Here is a 27,290-nt window from a genome sequence, read left to right as displayed (position 1 = left end):
TAAATGTACTAAGTTACTTTACACCACTCACTACCGACAACCAACGGCCCCCAAAAAACCCACAGCAGGGCAGAGTCACGTGGTCACGGATAACAGAAAATGATTAGCTCCGATTAGCTCACATGTGCCAAACAGACGAGCATGGTCTTCATACTTTGAAGTACAACGGTGTCGCGTGTTAAACATATATTATCCGATCTACACGCTCTCAATGCATGGCGCCGGTGGCTGTACGACGCGTTTTGAGCGTGTAGATCGACTTGTATAGCAAGCTTGGCTGTTGTGGATAATCTGTGGTTTATGAATTGTGGAAGTTGCACCATTATAAATACATGTGGGCTAGGCTACTTACTTGGCACTTGTCCTTTCTCTGGAACACTGTTTGAGAACACTATTCATGCATTGAGGATATAACTATATATTATATTGATTTAAACCACATAAAGTCAGACAAGACAATTTGGCAAATGTAATCGCAGTAGCCTATCTTCTAGGCTTCCACAAGGGGGGGGGGGGGGGGGGGGTATACAGTTTGTAGTTTTAAGATGGTTAGAGTTGCCTATTAAATTGTATAATTTGTCCCACCGTGCTTACCAATCTACACAGGGGAGGATATAAACTATAACACAAATTGCCACTTTATTTAGGTTTTCTAACAATGTGGCTCTCTTTTCCTGTGCACAGCCCATCACTCACTTAAAAGTAGCTACCTACTGTTGAGTTGAGTAAGAGCCCATCCCCCACTCTTAAAGTCTTCCAAACAGACACCAGGCAGAGTTGTGAGATTACAATATGCAATACAGTCTTCTAGGTCAGGCCATCTTAATATGTGTAATCTTATGCCATATATAATCCATATATTTGGATGCATTTTCACTCTTTGTTTTTCATTATGAGATGTGATTCCTATTGTTTTCCTAATCATTAAAATGTAGTAATGAAGGCTTTTAATCAATGAAGTCTTTCATTAGACCCATACATAAATTGTAATTATTGAGACTTTTTCTCACGGAATGGTTGAATATAACAGTGTGGCAGTGTCTAGGAGGAAGGAAAAAAATATCAGTTAGCCATTCACAGCTGTCCAGTGTGACGAACAGTGAACAAAGAGGCAAGGCACGCTTTGCCAAAACAGCATCTGCCTGGAGTGCTGTCACACAACTTTGCTCTTCTTCTTGACCACACTTTGGTGACTAGATGTTAGTACAATTGGTTTTCAGAAAATACCAAACAGGCCTGGCCGTGGCAAGTTCGCTGACTGAAGAAAATGACATGCAGATCCACAGCATTAAAGCAAGCATAGAAAATATCTGAAAAACCCCATGAAGGATTATACTTTCATTTCTCATTATACAGAAAGGTTGTCATTTCTTTCAAAATGGGAAATTCATCAACCCCATGATTTCCTGAAACTATGGACTATGTTTGCTTGCATAGCACAAACGTAACAAATAATACATTAGCCTGGGTTCCATGCAGGGCAAAATTACTGATTATCTTGTCCTTTATTGAACTGAAGAATGTGATGTGCCCAGCATATTGCTTACTTTTTTGTTTCACTCTCATGATATCCTCTTGTCTCGCCCTGAGATCCTGTTACACAAACAAGTCTAGAATGTTAATCAAAGGCACCACATGTGATGAACAGAAGCCTCCCGCTCATTTCCTATTGTTCTGTTTCCACAAAGGCTTTGTGCAGAGCTATCAATCTGGAGTAGCATTATGATGTCTGAAGATGAAGATATGTAGTAAGAATACTTGCAGCTTGTATGAGTTTGTGCATATTTATAACTGCCATTTAGAAAACGATGAATGCAATGTTTTATTGAATCTATTGAATCAAGTACAATGATTTGCAAACTTATTTAGGATTAATTTTGAGGATGTTAAATGAAACGGCAAATTTAAACTGTTAGCTTTTGTAAAGTTTCTTCTCAAAAAAATCCTATATTGAAGGCTATAATGAAGACAGTAATTTACAGAAAATATACAAACATTCATATATATATATATATATATATATATATATATATATATATATATATATATATATATATATATATATATATATATATATATATATATATATATATATATATATATATATATATATATATATATATATATATATATATATATATAGTGTACACACACACACACACACACACACACACACACACACACACACACACACACACACAAGGTTGTATACCTAGTTATATAACATTTCTACTAGTTTAATTAGTGGATAATTTTGTATTCAGTAGCCAGACACTCCTGATAAGAATTGGATGAAGGAATGGGCGAGGCTTTCAGACTGTGTGGGCTTGTTTTGGTGTGTCAGGAGCAGCTGACTGCATTGTTCTCCCCCAAACTCACAGCCTGGCTTCTTTTATAACCATGATGTGGCTCCTGAAAGACACTGATAATATATGATCTCTCCACTCCCATAGATTGGTTTGTTTATTCATCACCACATCTAGCTCTACTGGGAGTACAAAAAAAAATGTTGCTGCTTACCGTATAGATGCCCTATACACCGGGTGCAGCTTTTCAAAATGACATTTTGTTACAATGTTCTCTTCACTTCTTTTCAGAAGATACTGCAAGAAAAATGGTTTGCCTCGTCCTATCCACATTCAACTTAATTCTATAACAAAACCAAGTTACAAATATAATAGTATTTTAAAGAATATTTGAACTGAAAATATAAATTATAATATAATGGAAATGTTTCAACGTTTGGAATATCATTATTTTAGCTTAGTCTTCAATAGATTTTCCAATATCACACTACATTCAGAGACGTGTTTGACCTTCCATCAGCTCAACATTGGTCTGCAAGCATCTAAAAGGCTTATTCATTTCCAGTAATCTATGGCAATAAAATAAACTAAGGAAACTTAGCTATATGCACATCGACTGTGGGTGCTGGGCTAAAGAGTTTTTTTTTTTTAAAGGTAGAGCCTTCTAACATCTGTAAAAGATACTTCGATATTACAAAACTGACAACATTTGGATCGGCTGTGTATCTTCTTCAGGTCATAACAGATAATAAAATAAACTATCTCAGGTGCCACACCTCAAAGACTGACTCACTCCAGAGTATTCTGAATTCCCTACACATGCACGCATGCACACACTCTGCCTGTATGATGACCTTTGAAAACAGGTCGCAGTGAGTCAGAATGTCCTGCAGAGGCTGGATATTACAATTAACGTGCCATTATGCGGCCCAGGATTTGGACTTTACACTGTCTTCTAGGTCCCTAGAATCATTTCCCCCCAATGTTCTCACTGTAGACCTACTGCTAACAGAGCATGGTTGGCTGTGATACACAGAGTGCTGACAGCAGGCTTCTCTGACAGGCCTCCCTACCCACTGTTCCCTTGTTCCACCCCCTCTGCTCTGAACTGGGTGCATTCACACAGTCACATGCATTGTCCTACGATGAACTGGAGCAACAGGGTGGTTGAGCAGTGTGAAGAGTCTTTCCATCATTCTATTGGTAGCTACTGTTTAGATTTCAGCAATATTCTCCATATAGAGATTAATGGATGGTTACACTACTTTCCTAGGATTTGCCAGAATGAGTAACCAGTGGCAATTGATTTATTGAATTTACTGATATACCCATCTTCTAGCATAATACATGATGATAACTACCAGAAGGTTGTCCATATTGTATGACCTTAATTTTCTTTCCCCTCACTGTGTACTTGGAATTGTACAAGACAGTGACATGAAAAGCTATCGACTTGGTATATGGCATACATTTTTGGTCAGATTTTCAGTTATGTTTTGTGTGTAAAATGTTAAATCGCATTTTATTTAACCGGAGAAACAGTGAAATTACTGTAGTTCAGTGTTGTTAACACATTCGATCTAATTCATCAAAATAACAGTTTCTAGGTCTTTCAGTGCCACTATTTACTCTGGTAATGAATTTGAATATACAAACTCCCCTATTCTCTAACACTAATACTACTGTCAGCAAAAACCTGATATTGAATCCTGAACTGAAACTATCCTCAGGGAAAAGGACAGACAGTGGACCAAATAAATGTCTAGTACCGTACAACTAGTCTACCGCCTTTTCTCTATGCAGTACCAGGGCAATTACTTTGATGCACAAATTGAAGTGATCGTACCTATTACAGAGGGCAATGCAAGAACAGTGTGCCTCCTTGATAACAAAGGTGCAGTGTGAGTTATGCCTTCAGGGAGTGAAACTCATCACTTAATGGCGGGTGATCTCAGACATCACAATCTAAAACACGTCCCCCCGAAGATAGCGCACTACAGAATCAATCACTAAAATCATATTGTAAACAGGGGGTGACCCATAGCAGAAGCACACAGTTCTAGATGCATTTATCTAGTTTTACATTGTTCATCTACAAGGCGTTCTATAAAGTGTGTCCATGTGAACCTATGAAAACATCTCAGAATATAAATGAATCCTGCAACAGCATTTTAGTGAGTAAATTTGAATTAATCTTGTCATATTTTACAGTTATTTTGTACCTCTATCAAAGACTTAATGCATTTCTTGCTATCTGAGTAAGAATTGCTGCTTATTTCCACAACTAGTAAGGTGTTGTTCTTCCAACCTGAGCAACAGGTTGTGGAGTGACTTTGGGCTTTCACTGAGTTCACATCATCATGCAAATTTCAATAGGGAGTTGTCGCTTTCTGTCCCATATGCTATGATTACAACCCCACTGTCTAATTCACTAGGTTTGGTGTTTTGGTGTTCAAGTGTACCAGCAATGTAAAAAACAACAACAACAGCATAAGTTTATGTTTAACATGGTGTATGATTTGAGTAAGATATCCTATTGCATGTTTGCCAAACATGTTCAGTCATGTCTTATATACAAGTTATGCAACACAACCATTCATGTATTCATGAACTGGAGACAAATAGTCTTTATTGTCTTTATAAAGGTTACAGAAATATACTCAAAAAGAATAACGTTAATATCACACATATGGCAGACAAAAATAACAAACCAAGCCAACCAACATTTATCATAAGATGACACAAAGCATGGCAGTCAAATTGAAAGTTAGTAAGCTGTGATTTATGACTATGGAAGATACCACAAAGAAACATAAAGTTATGCTATTTTACAATCTGTGATGTAATTGTTTGTTGCCTAAAGTTATCAACTGCCATTGATTCTGGACTGTAAAGATTGTAAATTCCCTCAGTATGAGTACTGTATGAACTACTTTAAACTTAAAACCCTATAAGTTAAAGTGCAGCCAAATACTTTTATGAACATGCTTCCCTATTTAATCAGTATTACCTATCATGACTAATATTGAAGCTATATTTGCTGTTGAATGTTCATGTTATATTTCCGTAATTATCGTTTCCGTAACAAAAATCACCATATCCTCTGAATTGCCACACTGTAATGCCATTGCAATATGTTCTTCAGACAAATTAACATCTAAAAGCAAAGCTTTGTATTATTAGACTATTACGTTTATTAAGTTCCAATAATAAATAATCATAGTCACAGAGAGAAGTCACATTTAACAGCCACCTATAGAAAAGGTTTCTAACTCACATCCCTATACTGTACTTGTCATGACATATATATGACCCAAAATATATATTTAAACATCCTCACAACCAAGAAGCTATTAACCACTTGAACCCAATAGCACCCCTATTCCGGGGGGAACATTTGCGAAAAATACGCGTCACATAGCAATGCATTGTGAGCTTGTATATATTGTAGCTTGTAGCTATTTTTCTTGCAGAGATTTGGTGTAGAAGGAAAGAAGAGTGCACTAAGTACAGAGGCAACTCATTTCCAGTTTACAAAGGGTTTAAGTGGTTAAACTATTTCAAAACACCAATCGAATGAACTACCTGCAAAATGCTCCTGTTCCTTTAAACTACCGTACTCACTTGCGGTTTTACCCTTTAAACAACCTTCTTTTTCCATTGTGTAACTGTTGGAAATTATAGTTTAAAAAAATCATAGTTCATGGTGGCATGGGTGGGCGTTGGGTGGGAAGGAGGAGGAGGTGTGGGTTGGGGCTGGTGGGACAGGGAAACTTATGGCAAAACTTTGTTATATATCCGTGTCACGAGCAATAGGATCATGATGAAGTATAAATGAAAAAAATCATTTGGCCTTTTCAGCTGCTGGTGCAGTGGTCACTTGCTCTGTTTGGACTCCGGCATCTGTGGAGTTACGCTTCTGACTCTGTAATTGAAGAGAAAACATAAAGGATGTTTAGTAAATGGGTTATTTGCGCATGTATTATGTGAAATGGTATGCTTCACAGCACACACAATTCATCTAAATTTTGTTCCACCCTTCAGTTGATTCTTCCAGATAGATTTATGCTTTTTGGTTCATGGTCTGTCATCTGAATTCCAAAGAAAGCCATACCCACTGTGGTAGTTACATTATGCACTTTGAGATTTTTGTCAAATATAAAGTGTGTTACAAATAAAATGTATTATTATTATTAAGACAAGTTATATTTGAACTTTTTATCATTTCACTAAGCTGCATTTAACATCACATTGGAGTAAGTGTTGTCTGGGTGACATCACGCAAAGTAAAACTTCAATCATGGTGATTCCAAAATGAAATAAATCGTTCAAGATTTCTTTCCTCCACAACGTGTGTGATTATATTATGGATAAACCAGTTTTGTTTTTCAGTACACATTCAATTTGCACAAAAACTAATTTCACCCAGTGATGTGACAATAAAATTCTGATTCTGAAGTTTCTTTGTTCATGGCACAACAATTAATTCTTTATGCCATCTAGTGGAGATGGAGGTGAACAACAGAATGACATATGGTACCAAAACTGTCACCCTGTGCATATCAGCTACTTTAATCTTGATGATCATCATATGAAAGATTTTATTTGTGTATGCATGGCGATGCACCCTAATAATTCTTCATGGCAGGACCCAGGAGCAGTGAATAAAAGAGATGCTCACCCTACCAGATTTTTGAAGAACAAGTGGATGGAGTTCCTCTTCTCCAATTTCCTCGGGACGTTTGGTGATTCCTGGGAAGGCCCTGACTTATCCGCAGGAGCCTCTGGTGCTTTAGGGTCCTCCTTGGCTTTCACTGTCTGTGCCGCTTCTGCTGCCACCGGAGGAGGTGGAGTGTCTTTCTTCTTGGGCTCAGCAGCCTGACAGAGTTGTGGTAGAAAATGTCATTATATTTAGAGCAACATTGCAAATTGATTAGCCAGTTTTGTCATCAAATTTGCTCTGTTTAAAAAGCTTAGTTGGACAGTGTGACACATTAACTGCTGTTAGGAAAACAGTCAACATAATTTCTTAGTTATTGTATAAGCAATGACAAATCAAGCATCGCTGCGCATCTAGTTGTGAGTATCACGAATAACAGAGGTTTGAAAAGACTTCAGACAAAACAGCTGTTTTAGAGCATTGGTTCTCAAAGTGGGGTCCGGGGACCCCCAGGGACAGGGGTCCGTGGGGGGGTACCAGGAGGTCCCCAGCTAAATTTGTTAATATAGCGTCACAATGATTTTAACCACTTTAACCAGATTGCATACATTGGCAATTCAAAAATAGCAGATATACAAGCTCATAGCGCAGCATGCCACGCTATGAGCTTGTAGATATGCTTTTGAAAAATCCCTGGCACAAAATACTTTTGAGATGGGGGGGGGGGGGTCCGCAGCCAAATACATATCATTTTGGGGGTCCTTGACAAAGTTTGAGAACCACTGTTTTAGAGCACATAATGAAGTAGGCTACAAAAAACAATACCAGCATGAGCTCATAAAATCACTCTTGTTAAAAAAAATCACTCTGATTGGGCGGCAATTATTCTATATTTACCACTCCAGTAGTTTTCCTGAGCAGCTGAACTCCACTGGTAGAAGCTGCGTTGACTTTTGTGGCCATTTGGTTTAACAGTACCTCAAATTCACATTACTCTGTTACTCTCAATTCTGTGACGTCTTTGGAAAATTTGTATTTCACTCATTCAGAGATCACACATTATGGGTGGATGAAGTTTAAACAAATAGATTCCTTACCTTTGGTTTGAAAAAGGAAAGGAAGGCAGATGGTTTTGAGGGGGTTTTCTTGTCCTCCTGAACTGTGGGCGCCACCTCTGGCTTTGCAGCAGCCTCCAGAGTGCTAGCTTTAGAGGCATCTGCTTTCTTTATGAGCACAGCAAAAGAGGAATAATTATAGAATTAATTATTTATAGTTTTAATGGCAGTTAAAAATGGCCACTGTGAAGCAGAACTGCCACCTGCAAAAGACAAAGAGGAAATAACGTTGGGCAGGAAAGACACCAGCACCAGATAGGAGAAGCAGAAAGATCTGTGTAAGAGAAATGTCAGATCCACCCTGAAACCAGAAAAATGAAAAGTGTTTCTTTAGAAGAGGTAGAATGTTTCGATATTATAACGGAAGATCTTTTAAGATTGTCCTTTGCTGATTTACCTGAACTTCTACATCGGGAAGTGGCTCCTCCTCAGTTGTCTGAAGGACAACAAAATCAATTTAATTTTGATCAATTCAAATTAAGCAGAATTAGAACTGGTAGAATTTGTGGGTAAAACCTAAATGTATACTGTAGTTTGACCACCATATCATTCTACAAAATCAATTCATTTTTAGACTTAAATACAGTAGGCCTAAGGGTTGAGAAGTATTAAGCCAGTAAATAAAAAATATAGGTGTGTTGTGATGTTGGGAATATTGTATAGTTTATGTTAACTCAAATTATGAATCTGATGAACAGAACTACAGAGAGGAAATCTATACCACTGAGAGATTTTACTTTTGATGATTTGTGATATTCTGTACCAGGCAATTGGCCTTCAAGTCAAAAGATTGAGCGACAATTGTCTGAAAAGACTGAAAGATTCCAAGAGTGAACATTCTCCGCCTATTTACCAGAATTTCTACAAGTGGCTCTGCCGCCTCCTCAACTGGCTTTGCCGCCTCCACTGGCTGTGGGAGAATGTGAGATGAGGTGAGATGAGAGGGATGAATTAAATGAAATGAGTAACTTTTTGTTTACTTAGAACTTGATCGAAGGAGATTATTTGTTAGGCAGAGTCAATGCTGCCAACCTGGCCTTCCACTTAGTTATATACTATGGGGAGATGTCATCCGACTGAAAGAAGTCTAGTTTGAAGTTAGATCTTTTTCAATAGGCCAACAAGGGCCATCAAAATATTAAATCTTGAAAATATGGAATATTCCATGAGTGTTCCTGTAAATTTTGCTTTCACTAAAAAACTGGCATTGGTAGCTCAACTGTAGGGGAGACAATTTACTGTATGAAGCAGGTTATAATATATTCCAGTGCGTCCAAGCTTTTGACCCCTACAGTCGGGGTCAGGAGCTTCGGACGCACTGGGTCGTCTAGGGCGTTTCATCTGTGGCCTTTGTTCCTCAGGGAATTTAAAAGTCTAAGTAAGTTATAACATATTCAGTAACTGATGAGGCGAGAAAGAATGTGATGATGTATGACTGTAGATACATTCTCATTCCCATACATTTTATGCATATTTAATATCTATGTTTTATTTTCCAAAGAGACTGCGGAACACATACATTATATATATTTTATGTACTGTGTGTACATTTGATATTTGTACTCTTATGTTCACTCTTATTCTTATTCTTTATTTAAAATGTAACAGCAATTTGTGGGAAGCTTACACAAACGAACTGCACCCTCTCTTTTAGACCTGGTGTAAACTTGTGATTTGACAATAAACTGAAGTTGAAGTTGGTCAACTTCAAGAAGTAACAAATTAATGAAAGTATTTGGGGCTATGCTGATGTGAATTTGCCGTTGGTTGGATGGATGATGAATCTGATGATAAGACCTACAAAGAGAAGAATCACACTATGGAAAAAAGGAAGTCAGTTTTGAAGTCTGCACAGGCTAATTGTCCTCTACACCTAACAATTACGCAAACATTCCCTGAAAAGAAAAAAACAAGCTTCTAACAAGCTTTAACATTTTACACTGGTTTACCTGAACTTCTACAACTGGCTGAAGCACCTCCTCGACTTCCTATGGGAGAATGAAATGATTTTATTTTTATTCTGATTCACACGTCAAGACAGAATAATAATAAATGACAAAACACACATGAAATGATGTCATTTATGTCTGGTCTGGTATGGTACGTGCGGTATGGTATGGTATGGTGCGGTATGGTTGGTCTGTTATAATGGCAAGGTGGAGAGAATGGTGACTGACTGTAAAAGGATGTTCAGTTTGAAGAGCAATGTGGTAGACAACGCGACACAACGCTGCCAACTTCAGATACTCCACAATGAAACCAATTCAGAAAAGTTGTTGTTTGGAGATGTCTTACTGGGGAGAATGTTTTGTGGTACTGCACTTGCTGTACTTAATCTCACATCTTATAGTTTGTACAGAGGGAATGACCATTATCTTACAAAAGGGAGACAGCGACTGTATGTAGTGTCTGCCACCACAAGTCAGATTAAATGATTGCCAGGATGAGCCACAGCCGGTTAGTTTGAGATGACTATAGTATTGTAATCTACTATACCCCTGATGCAGTCTTGGCTGGGACTTTGGCTCCACTTGTTGAGACACCCTTGGCTTTAGATCTTTTACCTAACAGTGCCTCAAATTCATATCAATATGTTTATGTTATAATCAGACACAATGTCAATATTCTATTAAGCCACCCCATTAGACAGTAATATAGTTTATTTACCTTTGGACGAAAGAATTTGGTCAATGTATCCACGGAAAATGTTCCCTTTGCGGCCTTAGATTCCTTCGCAGCAGCTTTTGGTTCTGCTTTTGGCGAGGCCATTACGGGTTTGGCAGCTATTTCCCCTTTGATTTCCATCTTTGGTGGCTCTGGAGGAGGTGGTGGTGGGATAGACATTCCTTTGGGTGCTGCAGGGGGATCGGCTACTTGTGCAGTCTATTGAATCGAGAGATTTGATGTAAAGGCAATAACAGCAGATGATCATCACATGATTTAATGCTAACTTTTCATGTCAATTTTATAGGGATGTACCTTATGTTATGTTATTTTTTTTTTAAATAGCTTCAATTCACATTCAATTAATTTAATCATTTAATCATATCTTCTTACAAAATTCAAATACAAAAAAAGCTTTTGGAATGAGTAGATTGGCATAATTGACAAATTAAACAGTAAATAATGTGACACATGAGTAAATCAGAGTTAGGGTTTACCATCATACACAACTGTATAACAAGAAACGGTCTAAAAGCCTTGCTAGCGACCCCTAGAGGCTGTGCTGCTCTAGTATTCGCATTACTTTTGGCACATTCGATTTATCACTCGATGTTGCATCTTTACATTGACTTAATATTGAGTCACCTTTCTCAAAATTGTGTAGTGTCTGGAGTGAATACCCCTTTAGAGCTCCTCAGATTAAAACATAAATAAATAAACAATAAATAAATAACTGAACACAAGTATGATTTCATATCCTGTACAAATCTGCTGCCGAGCCAATCAAACAAAGCTGGGAAACTGAACCGGAACAGGAAACGGGTATACCACCTTCTGGAAACCCCGGACTACAGTTAAGCGCAGAGCCTATATCTGAATTGGGACCAAAGTGTTGACAGACAGAACAACCGACCGACCGACCAACTGGCAATCTGGCAATCTGGCATCATAATGTAGCTAACAGGGCAACTTTGCAATTGCAATTTTAGTGCAATTCATTACAGCAAGCATAATGAGAAACAAAATTAAAATTATATAAAATAAAATACTACTTTAACAGGCAATGTGCTCACAGTAGTAGCTGCTGCTGGTTGGATCTCCTTCTGCAACTATTTGATAACAAGAAAAGGAAGCTGTTAGATGTGCTAGTTAAGATTAGAGTGAGCAATGTGGATCTACCAAAAAAACAAATCTAATATGCTTGAGAGAAGCTGAAAGAAATTAACAAACAATAATAAAATACACTTTCTGAAGCCATTACAACAACTCTCTGAAATTGTTATGCTATTTCTATCTATATTATTTAATTACTATTTTTTTCCCTCAATAACATAAAAATGTTGTCTAATAAATAATGGTCCAGTTTGAGAGAGACGTTGTATCATTTGGTGTAGTTTTAAACAAAGATATGGCAAATTGAATAAGTGAAGTTAAGTGTCAAGAGAGAATCTGAGGCTTTCAGGAGCAACACAAATTGACATTGGCAAAAAAAACAAAAAAAACAAACATGAAGCTTTTAGTATGTTGTTCTCATATTCTGATATGTTGTAACCACATGTTCACCTGATCTTTTGTAGCATCAGGCGTGGTTGTTTCTGTTTTGGGTGTCTTAGTAGGTTTCCCCTGTGTAATGAAGGAAGCAAAATGAATGGTCTATTTAATTCTTAGCATGATAAAAGATAGTAGAAAAATAAGTCAAAACTTTTATGTAAGCATTAATGAGCATTGTATTGTTGGAACTACCAAGCAGTTAAGATGAAAGCTTAAATGAATAACAAAATAAAACAAAATAAAGATAATTATGTCTGCTGTAGCAACAGAGAAATGATTTTGTTGATGAAAAAGAAGCCATTCAGTAATGTAGACGTACTGTAGGCCTCTATGACAAACTAACAGAGTTACAGAGTGCACACTGAGGTCCCTGATAGAGCACATACAGTACATGCGCTGTCATTGTGACAGCCATTGTGCACTGGAGATGGCGTAGGCCTTCCCTCGCTCTATCTTCACACATCTCAACTTCCAATTGCACAGTCCTCCCTTGTGAGCTCACACTATGGCCTAAACAAAAGGCCACCACATTCCCGCATGTTCAAAGATTTGATTAGCATGGGGCTGGGGGGCTATGGTCTTTAAAGAAGAATGATTCCAAAGGAAGGCATGATGAAGAGGACAAAACAATAGCTGTTTGTTGTCCACTTTCCATCAGGCTCTGTCACCACACAGATTTTTTAATGGATGCTTTCATTTCCCTGAAGTTCTCATACAGTACGTACCATCACAAAGAATAACCCCAATCATTGACTTAAGACACTGTTTAAAGACAGAACCCTCACTGATACGGTCCTGTCATTTATTTCGGCATCTTTGAGCCCCAATTTATGTCTACCCCAAGGTGTGAAACTTAATCAAGCCTTAATCAAGTTCTAAAATCATACATTTTAATGCATGATCAATTAATAACATTAATACCTTTATTTTCTAGTTGACCATTCAGCTTTCTGACTGATCTAAATTATTTAGGCACAAAATGTGTAAAAATAACAAGGCTATATTATGTACTGGCGTTAGTGCTTTTTTCAAGATTGTTCAATCTTCCTTTGCACATTAGTCCAACTCCACCATTGAAAAGTTGAAATCCTCCCTGAAAATTCACCTCTTCTCCTTTGCTTTTGGCTCAGTCTGAGGGCAACTAACTTATGGTCTACTTTGATCATTGAATGTATTTTAACTTTTGTGTTTAAATTGTATTGCTTTTTATGTTCTTTTATTATGCTGTATTTGTATGAGGTGTTTATTTTATGTTGCTTTTACTATGTTGTATTTTATGAGGTCTTTATGATGTTATCTTGAATGGAAAGCACTTTGGGTCAACATCTGTTGTTTTTAAATGTGCTATACAAATAAAGGTGACTTGACTTCAAACTATTTTTCAAACTGTTACACAGTTTGAAACATTAACTGCCCAATTCTATTAGATAAATATGATTTATCATCAGGTATAAATTAATTGTAGCCAAACAACCACTGAATTTGCTTTAAATATAGCTGACTTACTAGTGTTTTGAAGAAGTTCATAACTGGATTCTCTTCTGCGTGACTTTCCTCTTCGTTTTCCACAAGCTGATTGTTTTCTTTGCCAGTATCTTGAGTTTCTCCTTCCTCTGGACTAGGGTCTAGAGACACACTTTTTGGTTCCTTAAATGTTTCTGCGTCTTGCTTTATGTCAGCAGCCTCCTATACACAGCCACAAAGAATATGTCTTTGAGAATGTGGTGGAGCTGTGGAGCTGATATGCAAGCAGCGAGTCTGTTAATCACAGCATTGAGATGGGTGCACAATTCCAACCATGCCTCTGCCTACTCGGGGCATTGTCAACAATCACCCTTTTATTAATGTCTGCGTTCCCCCCCCACACTCATTGATATTCAGCAATGTCTGAGTTATGCTATGAGAAATGCCAGGAAAATTAAATACCTTACTTTATGGGGATGGAGAACATCTTTAGAATAAAAAAAACAGTCAAACCTGATTGTAGCCATTTAAAAAAGAAAGCTAATTCTTTCTAGATACTACTTTATAACAGTAGTGTTAATGTTCACCATTTGGAAATGGTTACACTCGAATTATATTCCCACCTGAAATCCCAACGTTTAATATGGAAAGTATGTTAGTATGTTATGCATGTTAAATTTACAATTTGACCATTCTATGCACAAAGGTCATTTTGTTTATTTCATCAAATACAGCCCTGCCATCACAATTAAGCTCCACTGATGACAGGGATGCTGAAACACTATAAACCATGAAGTAAAACTAAAGTAAGAAGCCAAAACTTCCAGCATAACGTTTAGATGTTTAGTTTCAAAATGGTGCAATATAACAATGTTAAATCATTAGATTGTAATTATTGATTTAAAACTCTTTAAAGAAGTCGAGAATAAAAACAAGAATGTTATCATTGCATATCCAAAGATATGCATCAAAGAAGCTGGAAATTTCCCAAGACATTTTTAGAGAAATCCAGTTCTTCGTTTTGAGATACATTGGTGGTAATGGCAACACAACTGTTGAACATGCTGAGAGAAGTTGTCTGAACAAAGATGTTATTTTGCCCTGCTGTGAATTTCTGCTTCTATCCCCATTCTGGCCACTGCTGCTGAAGTGGTAGAGAGGGATAATTATTTGTACAGGATACTCCAACAGTACTAAAGAGCATCTCATCATCCTCTGGCTGAAAGGCATTCCTTTGCATATTGTGTGTTTGTGACAGGTAATGAAACTGAACTGTGATCCCTCAACTTTGTACAGGACAACAGAACCACCCGGTTAGGTCATCCACCATAACTGCCCTCTGTTGTGTCCTTTTGACAGATATGTACAAATATATGTTCATGTATATGAATTTTCGTCTGTAAAAGCATCAATCAATCAGTGAAATTGGGACATCTCCTTCTTATTGTAGTCTGGAGGGACAATGGGTGGGAGGTAAAAAAAATAAATAACATAGTTGTCTTTAACAGATTGGCAAAAGTTTTCCTTGGCCTACTGACAGGAAAAGATTGCTGCTGATTTGGCCAGTAGTCCCCCCCCCCCCCCCCCCCCCCCCACACACACACACACACACACACACACACAGACAGACACACACACACACACACACACACACACACACACACACACACACACACACACACACACACACACACACACACACACACACACACACACACACACACACACACACACACACACACACACACACACACACACACACACACACACACACACACACACACACACACACACACAATCTCTGTCCCCCCAACATCAAATTTAACAAAGATTATACTCACAAACTGTGAATCGGTAACTGGAGCACCTGCATCGGTCTGATCTACAGTTGAGCTCTCATCTTGTTCAACATCACACTCTCTAGATGGAGGCTCTGTTGTCTTTTTGAAAATGTTACCAAAGAAATTAACTTTTTTCACTTTCTTTTGTTGAGGCTCTACCTCTTGAGCTGTAGACTTGTGGTTTTCAGAGGTGGCGTGAGATTCAGAATCTTGGGGGTCTGGTTCAATGTTCTTCTGATCAGTGGAATCAGGACTCCCGGAAATGGCTTGAGCTTCAGCAATCTGGCTCTCTGGTTCAATAATCACACAGTCACCCTCATTTGGTTCTTTGTTAGAGATGAATGAGGGGGGCTCACCATTTTGTTGCGTACCTGTGTTGCTGGTGACTGCAAATGAGAAACCATAGTTATTATATAGCACTTGATCATGATTATAAATTACAAACTAAAACATTTGAATTTGTATATGTAATTTCTGCAATATGCTGTTGATCAAAACTCTGATTTGCTAAAGGAGTTCCCTACAGTATTGGTACAACACTGACAAATACTTTTTTCCAGTTGTTAATGTTAACCTCGTTGCAAACTGATCCTAATTATGACAAGCAAACATGGGCTAGTCTGTTCTGTAAAGAGTGACGCAAGTTTCAAAAGTCTGAGATCAATATTATGTCTTAGATAAACCCCGGCCATGAAGAGCCACTGTGAGCCCAGCAGTGAAATTGTTCATCCAAGGCAACAAACTACTGTACACTATGACAGATCAAACAGATAGTAGTACCATGTCCATGTCTGAGACAACGCCTATAGTTTACATTTTAAGACGCAATACCCAATGCAAATGGGAGTCTGCTGTTTGTGAGAGCATTATCAAAGTCCAATTCAACATAATACACTAATTTGGAAATGTTAGTTCATTGTGACAACGAATAACACTGCACTCATATTAAAGGGATATTTCACTTTTGAAATGTGGGTCATTTTATCATCTACCCAGGCTTTTGTGAGCACCCCAGACAGTTTTTAATTTGCTTGATTCAGTATTTAGATATTTGATATTCATTTTATCAGACACACCCCCTTCCTATACAAACCCATTGTAACTTCAAACACCATTTTAACCATGTTAGATTCATCAGAAACACCTGTCCTTGGTTCTGGTGACTGATATGGTCCTTCTAATACGTGAGGAGACCGTATTTTTTCAATTATTTTTTCAATTTATTTTTTAACAAAATTAAATTAAATAAATGAAAAAAGTAATGGAAAAAACGTCACCAGAACCAAGGACGGGTGTTTTTGATTAATCTAACATGTTGAAAATGGAGTTTGAAGTTATAATGGGTTTGTATAGGAAGGGGGCGTGTCTGATAAAATGAATATCAAAATACTGAATCAAGCAACCTAAAAACTGTTTTGGGGCCTCACATAAGCCTGAGTAAACGATAAAATGACCCAATTTTTTTAAAAGTGAAATATCCCTTTAAGTAGACATGAATTCAAATAAAGTAGTGTCTTCCTTATTTAAATTTATATGAACTGTTTATTAGTTTGATTGGTAACACTTTTCTGCACTGTTAATGCATTTGCTACAATGAATAGTAACACAAATAAAAGATAAATTCACATGTTAAATATTAATATAATTTTTTGTTCAATTTAACTTCATGTGAATGAATGCCTTACTAAATTCACACGATTTAACCTTGAGCTCAGAACTGTATAGTATCAACATGAACAAGGTAAAGATATATATACATAATTATTGCATTGATCAGGTAGGACTTCCGCAAACATTGCCACAAAACTGGAAGCACACAATTATCAAATGTCATCTTGGGTGTTGCATTAAGGTTTCATTCACTGGACAAAAGGGTACTAATTAGAAATACTTATTAAAATGTGTTTCCAGTGACTGTTGGTTGTAATAATGTATGTACTCTCTAAGCACTGACAGAGCATGCTCCTCTAACTTGATGTCTTGGCCTGCTTTCTCACATTCTATATTGACTTCTGTTTGTGAGTCTATTTACTGTATGTCTTAGTATTTACTCCTGTCATGTCTTAGTGTGCTATTTTTATATAGAGATCTAGATGCTTACCATCCAAGCCATTGGATGAGATGTTTACAGCGAGGCCATTCACCCCTCCATTTGTATGTTTCCCAAGACTTGTCTCTTCCTGCGATAAAAGAGAAATGTTACTCACTACTCTACAGTTACTTTACAGTACAGTTAAATATATTTCTCCATGGAGCATCCTGATAGCCAAGTTGTTAAGGTGCATGCATACTACATGACTTATATGAATAACACATGAATATGAATATGTTATTTGAGCAATTGTACCGTATATTCATTGCTGGAATGCTCGTTACCCATATTTGTTCCAGCAGAGACTGCAAAACTGAGAAGAGCAGAACTGGTTCCTTTTGTTATTGATGTATTCCCTTCAATAAATAGAAACATAAGTAATGGTTGTACAGATATTCCCATTTAATGTTTCCATTGAGTAAGCTACATTAGGATTCATAAACAAATGTCTGTCAAATGTCTTACCTTGTGTGCCCTCTGTAATTCAAACAACTCCTGAAGAAAAGGTGACTATCATATTCAGATCACTTGTGCAACATGCTCACCTGTATGAGCAGAGCAGAATGTTTTCAAAAGTGGGTGGGGCCTTCAGTAATCAATTTTATTCCCCCATTTAGGTCACCAAAAATTAAAACACTTTGTCAAAGTACCGTACAGTACATGCCAGTGATTTGTTCACTATACTCTCCTAATGAGTTCTCTAGAAAAATATTAAAGTTTCTGATTAGTTTATAGCCCAACCAAGTTACACATAGTAAAATGTGATAAGGCACAAGGCAGTCCAGCACAGTTTTGCCAAGAAGAAACAGGATGTGAATAAAGGATATCCAAAGCTCAGGTGAGTCATTTGATGTTTGGCCTGGCACACTTCCTAACAACTGGTGACTGAATGCATTGCAACAGTTTTTGTAAGTATGGGAATTATAGGCCATTTCTGAATGAAGTCTTATGAATAAAGTCTAAGCATTACAAATACAATATGATTCATTGGTTTGTGACTGTTTATTGAACATTATTGATCAGATTTGAATTTGGTTTGCAAATAAAGTAGACTACATATATTGACTATATCCAGATCCAATGATGAGGGCCAGCCAACACATATTATACAATCTCATCTCCAATGGTGATAGGTTCATAGACAATACATCTATATTCATGCATACTACTATATTAACTGGTGATATATTACACACTATACTTATTAATAGACTATGCATGTTGATTGGTGCATGTATATAGTGCCTTTACATTCACTCACACCATGCAAGGCACCTGCTCATCGAGAGCAGTTAGGGTTTCAATGCCTTGCTCAAGGACACTTCGACACCAACCCAGGCGGAGCCGGGGCTCAAACTGGGAACCTTCTGAAGAAGCCCAAGCAGCTGTTCTACCTACTGAGCCACATTGACTGTCTGTGGTCAGGCTCTATTTTAATGTATTCTTTATTTATAATCTTACTCCATCGCTCTACTCTTACATGATGTACCTATCCTGTGTTTCATGATTACTGCCGTAGCTATTACATTACCAGAATTTCTCCCTTGGGGATCAATAACAGTTCTAGATCACTGGTTCCCAAACTGTTTAGCTCGAGACCCAAAAGAGAAATTTGATGTATCCCCAGGACCAAAACTAGTGAAAATAGCAGATCTACATTTGTCTTCTAATTTATGGAATTTATTTTATGTTATTTTATTAATGACATTCTTTTGAAAAATCATTGAATTTGTTTCTAATTCATGAAAGATGTTGCTTTTTTAATGTTTTGAAATAATAATGATTAACAAAATGTAGGAAACAAACAATAAAGGGACATTTATTTACCTGTGACCCATAAAAGTGGACTCCATTTTTGTCTTTTATACATTTGATGAAATATTTCTTTGGCTATCAGAGGCATCCACTATTACAATACATCTGAGTTAATCAAGGCAAAGATAGTTGTCTCAAATGAATTGTTCTCAATTACTTTCAAATTTATATTGGCCTTCATTTAAATATTTGCTATTGCAGTAATAATATGCAATATGCAGTAGTAATATTTCAGTGAACAAAGTCAAAGTGAAATGTGTTAAATATGCCAACAATAGCTGTTTAAAACACAGACAATAACAATACATAAACATTATATTTCAATGTTGAATTCATATTAGTGTTACTTGTAGGCCTAATCAGCAGTATTCAGGGCCATTCTACCCTGTTCTGTATAACAACGTATCTGCATAATACTTTTACATGTAGAAATCCAAAAGGAAGGCATGATGGTTTTGACACTTGAATTACCTTGTTCCAATCAGTGATTTGAAATAATAGAACAACTCACAAGAAAAAAAAGAAAGTAAAAAATGCAGTGTTGATTTACATTTTTATTATGGAGCTTGGAATCCATGAACACAATGTCCCATTGTATCCTATAGCCTGCATGTTGAGGTGGGAGTTGGATTCCCCTAGTTGTACTGTGAACTTTTGATTTCATGCAAGACATGGTGGTGCTTGACACAGCTAGGAGACCTCAAACAACCTCTTTCCACTCATTTCTAGTTCTAGTTTGGATTAGGGATTCTTTCAGAAAACTGTCTGAAAACATTGATTGTGTTACTCTGGTGTGTATTGTACTGCTGTGCATCTTCTTCTTCTCTCGAGCTTTGTCGATACATTCAGTAAATATTTGAACTTGGGTGCAGTCCTGTTTGCTGTAGAAATATTTGCAGAGCTGAAGTTCCGGTTGATTCAATCACATGTTTGAGTCATTGCCAATTTGCCATTGAGGATGCTTAATTCTGATAGTCTGCCCTTGAGTAAAATGACCAAATATTCCTTGACCAACACTGACCCTGATCCATAAGGGCCATTGGTCAGGGTAAGGGTCTCGCAAGGGTCCAATAGCTCCAATTTGATGCAAATTTCTTTTCAATTATGAATATGAATGGATTAAGAATCAATCATCACACATCAGCCACAATGGACTCCCCCCCCCCCCCCCCAACAAAATGGACACAAAATGGATACAAATATGCTTGTAATTAATTATCTGCAGTAACATTATGCGGTAACCCAATCCGCTAGGTGGCAGTAGAAACTAAACTGTTCAGTTGGATGAGATTACCTTCCTGCAGCCGAGGAACAGTGTTGCCATGTCTGCTTATTATAAGCGACTTTGGGATAGTTTTTCTGTGAAGTCGCTTGTAAATATTGGTAGCCAGATTTGCGTTGTTAAAATGTTTCAAAAAATATTCAATAATGTTTTGCGTTTCTTTCAAGATTTGTTTGAAAATAGCAGATCTACAAGCTCACAACGAGCTTGTAGATCGGCTATTTTCAGAGCGCTCATGTGGCCTCTTATTTTGGGTTTGTTTTCATCTTGTTGCTTATATCTCTCACGAGATCCGGCAACACTGCCTAGGAACTGTGAGGAAACCAAGATGGCAGCCACCATAAAGACAACTGTAGTAAGTAAAACATTTGAATACGATATTAGTTTCTACTATTAAGAATGCTTTCTTCGCTATTCTAGTTCACATTGTTCATAATGGCACATGTGCATTTTCTTTTACCAGTGACGGGTTGCCAGTTTTGTGACTGGTGTATTTTCAACGTGACCACACCCTCGTGCATATCACTCCAGTCTATGGTTAGCTCAGGCTAGCTCTGGCCCATAGCGTTAGAAGGAGTTCTCCTTAACGCTATTTTACTTTCCTTCCGTTGCCCGCATACCTTAACACCTTAACAAACCTTAACAAAGACGGATTTAAGATGTTGAAAGCTTACTTTCCTTTGTGGGAACACTTTGAGTCCCCACCTCGCGTCTAAAATACACTTTTTGGCCTGAAAATAAAACATTTCACCGGAAGGAAAAATGGAAACAATGGAATTTTTCTATTGACAAGATCTGTAGGGGGCGCAGTGGAGTAACTAACCCGTTCCCCCTTTCGGTGAAATATTTTCTTTTCTGGACAGAAAGTGTATTTGAAACGGGAGGTGGGGGGCTCAGAGTGTTCCCGCTAAAGAAAATAGGCTTTCAACATCTTAAAATCGTCTTATGCTTCCTAAGACTTTATCCTAGCCCTGGTCCAGAGCAGTAGTGGTTTTCACTGCCCTGCCAGAGCTCCAACTATAGTAAAAAATAAACAAAACTACTTCGCTGCTCACCGAAACAAAGGCTGTTTTGTGTTGTTGAACGTTTATTCTCCAGGGTGGGAAGTCTCTCAGCAGAGAAGGTGGGGACCTTCTCTGTATAATACACTTTTTGGGCAGAAAATAAAATATGTCCGCCAGATGGAAATTATTGCATTTACTCCACTGCGCCCTCTACAGATATGGTCAATGGTCATTTATATTGACCAGATCTGTAGAGGGCGCAGTGGAGTAAATACAAAACAACAGTTTGCAAAGAAAAGCACAGAGGTAGTAAAGTAAAGTAAATGTCTTACTGGCAGGTTGAAGATGTCAATGTGACATTTGAAGATCAAAAGAAGATCAACACATTCGCAAGGAACACAAGTCGAATGACAGAACTCAAAGATGAAATAGAAGCAAAGAAGGTAAGGTGATTTATGTGTTGAGAGGATAAAGCTGGATTATGTCTGCTAAAAGCTAAATGACCGTAATTGTAATGATTAAAGAGAAAGACCACTTTGGTATAGGTTTGGGTTGTGTAGTTACGTTGCCATGATGTAACTCCAAAGGTGGACAAGAAATCAAAAATAATTGCTCCATTGATTAGAAATTGATCATTCAAAATATGCTCCTCATTGACTTACATTTGATGAAATATCTCTTTGGATATCAGAGGCATCCACTATTTTTTAAAAATATAAAAATGTCAACTTCCTGTTTATTTTGCCATTTTTAATAAGTAGAGAACCCGGACTGGATCCGCGGATCCAGATCTTCAAATTGTAAAATGAACAGGAAGTTGTCATTTTTATTAAAAAAACAAACCCAAAATTACTGGGCTTGGTGATGTTCTATATTGTCTGAATCAACTTTGTTTGTGTTCATTTATGTGCTAAAAGAGTGACTTTGAGAGCTGTTTTACTGTACAATGTAAGTCAATGAGGGGCATATTTTGAATTATCAATTTATAATCAATGGAGCAATTATTTTGGATTTCTTGCCCACCTTTGGAGTTACATCATGGCAAGGTAACTACACAACCCAAACCTCTACCAAAGTGCTCTTGCCCTTTTAGTAAACCGTTCTGGTCTGAAATGTCTGGAAAATTGTTAGTTTTTGAATATGATTAATTTGATTTAGCAAATTACATTTTCATGTGGGGCGGCAGTGGCTCAGGGGTAGAGTGGCCAGGTAGAGTGAACTGGAAACCGCAAGGTTACCTGTTCGATCCCGGGCTGGGGGGCTCCCCCAGAGTTGGTGTCGAAGTGTCCTTGAGCAAGACGCTGAACCCCTAATTGCTCCCGATGAGCAGGATGGTGCCTTGCATGGTTTCCTCCGCCATCGGTGTATGACTGTGTGTGTGAATGGGTGAATGTAATGCACAATCTATGTAAAGCGCTTTGGATAAAAGCGATATATAAATGCACCATTTACCATTTGCCATGTCAAAGTTTCGTAGTTGGGTGTTGAAACTGTAGGTCTGTGCAATCAAATTTTATGTAACAGACCACAGTTGTAACATTGGTATTGTCAAGTAATTTTAAGTGAAATCCAATGAGAATAGCATATAAATATAATACGTAACATGTTAAGATATAATTTTGTTATCCCTGTTGGTGCTTATTAATTACCTTAGTGATAACGATTTGAAGATGTAATATTCATTTCAGACAACTTAAACACACTGCTAATCTCTCTTTTCAGAAATCTCTGCAGAATTTACAGGATGCAAGTGATGACCTCATGATGTTTGATGATGACTCTTTGTTGATCCCTTATCAAATCGGCGATGTCTTTATTAGTCACACTCAGGAAGAAACACAAGAGATGCTAGAAGCTGCAAAGGTGCGTCTGTGTTGCATACATTTTCTCAGCATCTGCAGTTTTTCAGCATCTGATTGAGGAGACCGTTCAGAAAACTCATAGCTTGCCACCCACCTTTTTATTCGGGGGGCCCCTATGATAGTGTTCATGATCATTGATAGATCCTCCCGAAGTTAAGTCTAAGAATGATTGTTAGATAAAGCTCAGTTTAATTAAAGTTATATATTAGAGAATGATTTAATCTCAACTGCATTCAGGGGTGAAAGTGGGCCGGAACGGTCCGGAACGGCGTTCCGGTAAAAGATTCGGTCCCGGAACGCCGTTCCGTTAAGAAAAAGTCAAAGGCAGCTGTGAAAATCCCATATTAAATAACCTGCCAGGAGACCCATGGCCATGTTCAAGAATAAAACATAATCTACTAACGTCAGATTAACATACAGGGCGTCACAACCATTCATTAATTTGTGCGTACGACGGGACACTCTCACAGATCCGTGATTTCCCCTGACTTCTTTTTTTTTTCTCCCCCCGTTCCGCATAAACTGTTGCTTTCGCGTGAAGTTAAGTAGTTTCAACTAGGCTACCTGGGTACTTCTACTTCCAGTAGTATGATTTCAAAATAAAACGTGTGTTAAATTGTAACAAAACAAGGATAGAGTTTTAAAAAAACTCTTATTCTGAAATGCACATCGTTTTGAAAGGAAACCAGATTTATTTTCTGGAGGCCACTTGACAGCTTTCTGCTCACGGAACACAGCTCCACACTAACGTGCATCGTCAAAAAATGTAAACACGGACGTGGGTCATGGGACATTATGGAATATAAATACTTTGTGGCAAAAGTTCGACATATTTACAACCATGATCTCTGAAACCAAGACAATGTGGGGCTATGGAACAAAAGTGTGTTTTCTTTCATCTTTTCAGAAGGTGAGTAATTCATCTTATCTAATGCTGATAGTGGTGGAAAGTAACTAAGTACATGTACTCAAATACTGTACTTCAGTATAATTTTAAGGTAATTTTACTTGACTGGAGTATTTCCAATTTGCAATATTTTTATTTCTATTCCAATACATCTCATAGGCAAATATTATACTTTTACTCCACCTCAATTATTTGAAAACTTTAGTTTAATACTACTAGTTACTTTGTGGATTTTAATTATTATGACAAAACATACATAAACCGCTTCAGCCCCATTTAAACTTTGGCTTTTTGAAAATGTACATATTGTACAGTATGGTCAAGTTGGACAATATAGCTCTGTTTTCATCATGTGTATCAGGGGTGCAGCCATGGGTGGGCCCAGGGACAGGATTTATTTATGAGAACGAGAATTAAATAAAGTAACCCTAACCTAACCCTAACCCTAAACCTAAAACCGAAATAAAGTAAAGGAAAAAAAGTACCAAAACCCACCCAAACCCGCACATTTTTCGACCCGAAACCGCAAAAAAATCGCGCGCGCGCGCGCACGGGACCCATGCACGCGCGCTGCGCGCGCGTGCATGTGTCAGTTCCGGCAAGAAATGTCAACCACTTTCACCACTGACTGCATTCCTTTTGAAATGCACATTAGTAGCAATAAATAAAACATCACTTTAGTTTTGTCACTTTAAATGATCTAAAGTCCTGTCCTGCTTTGAACTGAGTTGTCAAACCCCTCTGCAGTCAAGATGTGCTTAAAGGGCAAGACCACTTCGGTAGAGGTTTGGGTTGTGTAGTTACCTTGCCATGATGTAACTCCAAAGGTGGACAAGAAATCAAAAATAATTGCTCCATTGATTAGAAATTGATAATTCAAAATATGCTCCTCATTGACTTACATTGTATGGTAAAACAGCTCTCAAAGTCACTCTTTTAGCATGTAAACAAACGCAAACAAAGTTGATTCAGACAATGTAGAACATCACCAAACCCAGTACTGTTTTTTTTTTTTATAAAAATGTTAACTTCCTGTTGATTTTTTCCATTTTTATTAAGAAGAAAACCCGGACTGGATTCGCGGATCCGGATCCGGATCTTCAAATAGTAAAATCAGCAGGAAGTTAACATTTTTATTAAAAAAACAAACAGTACTGGGTTTTGGTGATGTTCTATACTGTCTGAATCAGCTTTGTTCGTGTTTGTTTATGTGCTTAAAGAGTGACTTTGAGAGCTGTTTTACGGTACAATGTAAGTCAATGAGGAGCAAATTTAGAATTATCAATTTCTAATCAATTGAGCAATTATTTTTGATTTCTTGTCCACCTTTGGAGTTACATCATGGCAAGGTAACTACACAACCCAAACCTCTACCAAAGTGGTCTTGCCCCTTAAGCAATAATTTGTTATCATATTCTATTGGGCAGTGTTGTAGAGAAAGAAAAGAAGATGAGCCATACGTTGTACATATATTGCTCTCAGGGTGTGTCACTGACGATTCCATTGACGTCACGCTGCATTCAAGTGTTGAATGTACATATTTGCTTCGGAGTTATCCCAGTTGAAGTGGCAATCACACTTGCACAATGTAAAGCAAAACACGCTATTATTTCAACATTCACATCGTACAACTCAATTCATGTTATCTCTAATCCTCATTGACAGCGTGTTGTCATGTTACTATAGTGATCTGACAAGACACGTGTTGATTTAGGTAGAAACACATTTAGGTAGAAACACAGGAGAGGTCAACATTAGCCTACTTAGACAGCGTATCTAAGTACGTTTTCAAGCTAAAGAATTGGCAACAGAGGAAATGTTATTCAGTATTATCCTTTTATTGACCAAAAGGCACAGGATATTCTGTCATCAAAATAGTTTTGGACAGTGTCGATGACTTGGGGTAGCTCAGTGGTGTGTTCTACCGTCAGATGCTGTGTACGGCGTATACCATGAGATTTTTTTTCGTCGCTACCGTATACCTTCAAAAACTGTTTCATCCATTGAAAACGCGAGAGCGTATACCCACGACCACGCGCATCGTATCGTAGCGTATACCTTCTGAAAAAAAATAGAACACAACACTGGGGTAGCTGTAAAATGTCTTTTATTGGAACTGACTTGTTCCAATAAAATGTTTGATTCCATTGTTGGTTTATTTTAGTGGAGCAAATAGTAGTGATCGCTAGGTTAAACTCTGCCCCACCTCCCCATCATTTACGGCTTTCTCTTTTATCTATAGGAAGCACTGGAGAAGGAAGTCAAGAACTTTGAAGGACAAGTAGCTGCAATACAGCAAGTTTTAAATGATCTGAAGGTGCATCTCTATGCGAAGTTTGGCAACAACATCAACCTGGAGGCAGATGAGAGCTGAGAGGTTGAAAACGGACAATGATAGCTGTCTCAACATGGACTTTATTCATGCAGGTCTCCTATCAGATCCATAGGCAGTAGGCACCATGGCAAAACAAAACCTCAAGTTTGACTCTGCATGAATGGTTGAGGTTTGCTGCAGCAGCATCCACTGTATGTTCTTATTGATGTATATTTGTATACACACAATGTGTATGTTTTCATCTTAATTTTGGCATAAAATGACATCTAAGGTTAATATCTTGAGATTGAAGAAATGCAAAATGTTCTTACAGTTGGTCATTTAGTATGTGTCTGTTATACGCCTAAACAATTGGACAATAAAAGTACAGAAGAAGCAGAGCTTTGTATTTT

At 37.6% G+C, this 27,290-nt stretch overlaps 2 protein-coding genes across 8 annotated transcripts; one reads left to right on the top strand and one right to left on the bottom strand.

The window, feature by feature from the left end:
• Nucleotides 1-4,901: 4,901 nt before the first annotated feature.
• On the bottom strand, nucleotides 4,902-18,473 carry bcas1 (brain enriched myelin associated protein 1). 7 transcript variants are annotated; one of them, XM_084068602.1, is made up of 16 exons: nucleotides 18,159-18,472; nucleotides 17,949-18,049; nucleotides 17,703-17,781; nucleotides 15,863-15,987; nucleotides 15,602-15,790; nucleotides 13,803-13,982; nucleotides 12,309-12,368; nucleotides 11,819-11,854; nucleotides 10,749-10,964; nucleotides 10,031-10,069; nucleotides 8,935-8,991; nucleotides 8,479-8,517; nucleotides 8,064-8,189; nucleotides 7,864-7,944; nucleotides 6,993-7,184; nucleotides 4,902-6,231 (listed from the first exon to the last, which is right to left on the bottom strand). In XM_084068602.1, exons 2-16 carry the CDS (start codon nucleotides 17,979-17,981, stop codon nucleotides 6,151-6,153), a joined length of 1,533 nt encoding a protein of 510 aa, XP_083924728.1. In that variant the 5' UTR covers nucleotides 17,982-18,049; nucleotides 18,159-18,472; the 3' UTR covers nucleotides 4,902-6,150. The 7 variants fall into 7 exon arrangements, with proteins under 7 accessions (XP_083924728.1, XP_083924726.1, XP_083924725.1 ...); XM_084068600.1 differs by having other exon boundaries at nucleotides 6,988-7,184; nucleotides 15,602-15,987; nucleotides 18,159-18,473; XM_084068599.1 differs by having other exon boundaries at nucleotides 15,602-15,987.
• A 2,618-nt stretch (nucleotides 18,474-21,091) lies between these two features.
• On the top strand, nucleotides 21,092-27,274 carry pfdn4 (prefoldin subunit 4). The gene is made up of 4 exons (XM_084068419.1): nucleotides 21,092-21,145; nucleotides 22,133-22,237; nucleotides 23,517-23,657; nucleotides 26,806-27,274. The coding sequence occupies exons 1-4, from the start codon at nucleotides 21,119-21,121 to the stop codon at nucleotides 26,935-26,937; spliced, it is 405 nt and encodes a 134-aa protein (XP_083924545.1). The 5' UTR covers nucleotides 21,092-21,118; the 3' UTR covers nucleotides 26,938-27,274.
• The last annotated feature ends 16 nt before the right edge of the window (nucleotides 27,275-27,290 follow it).

The sequence above is a fragment of the Gymnoscopelus microlampas genome (genome assembly GCF_963454915.1).
Source record: "Gymnoscopelus microlampas genome assembly, chromosome: 10".
Lineage (NCBI taxonomy): Eukaryota > Metazoa > Chordata > Actinopteri > Myctophiformes > Myctophidae > Gymnoscopelus > Gymnoscopelus microlampas.
The sequence above is the reverse complement of the archived record's forward strand: the minus strand, read 5'-3'. Positions and strand labels throughout refer to the sequence as shown.

Excerpts from the sequence above, each read along its gene's own strand:
- bcas1 (XM_084068599.1), bottom strand. The coding sequence starts at position 17,981 with ATGGGTAACGAGCATTCCAGCAATGAATATACG. Across the intron at positions 13,983-15,601 it reads CAGTTACCGATTCACAGTTT|GAGGCTGCTGACATAAAGCA; the intron begins GTGAGTATAATC and ends GGCTGTGTATAG. Across the intron at positions 12,369-13,802 it reads TGAACTTCTTCAAAACACTA|GGGAAACCTACTAAGACACC; the intron begins GTAAGTCAGCTA and ends TTCATTACACAG.
- pfdn4 (XM_084068419.1), top strand. The coding sequence starts at position 21,119 with ATGGCAGCCACCATAAAGACAACTGTA. Across the intron at positions 21,146-22,132 it reads CCACCATAAAGACAACTGTA|GTTGAAGATGTCAATGTGAC; the intron begins GTAAGTAAAACA and ends TCTTACTGGCAG. Across the intron at positions 22,238-23,516 it reads ATGAAATAGAAGCAAAGAAG|AAATCTCTGCAGAATTTACA; the intron begins GTAAGGTGATTT and ends CTCTCTTTTCAG.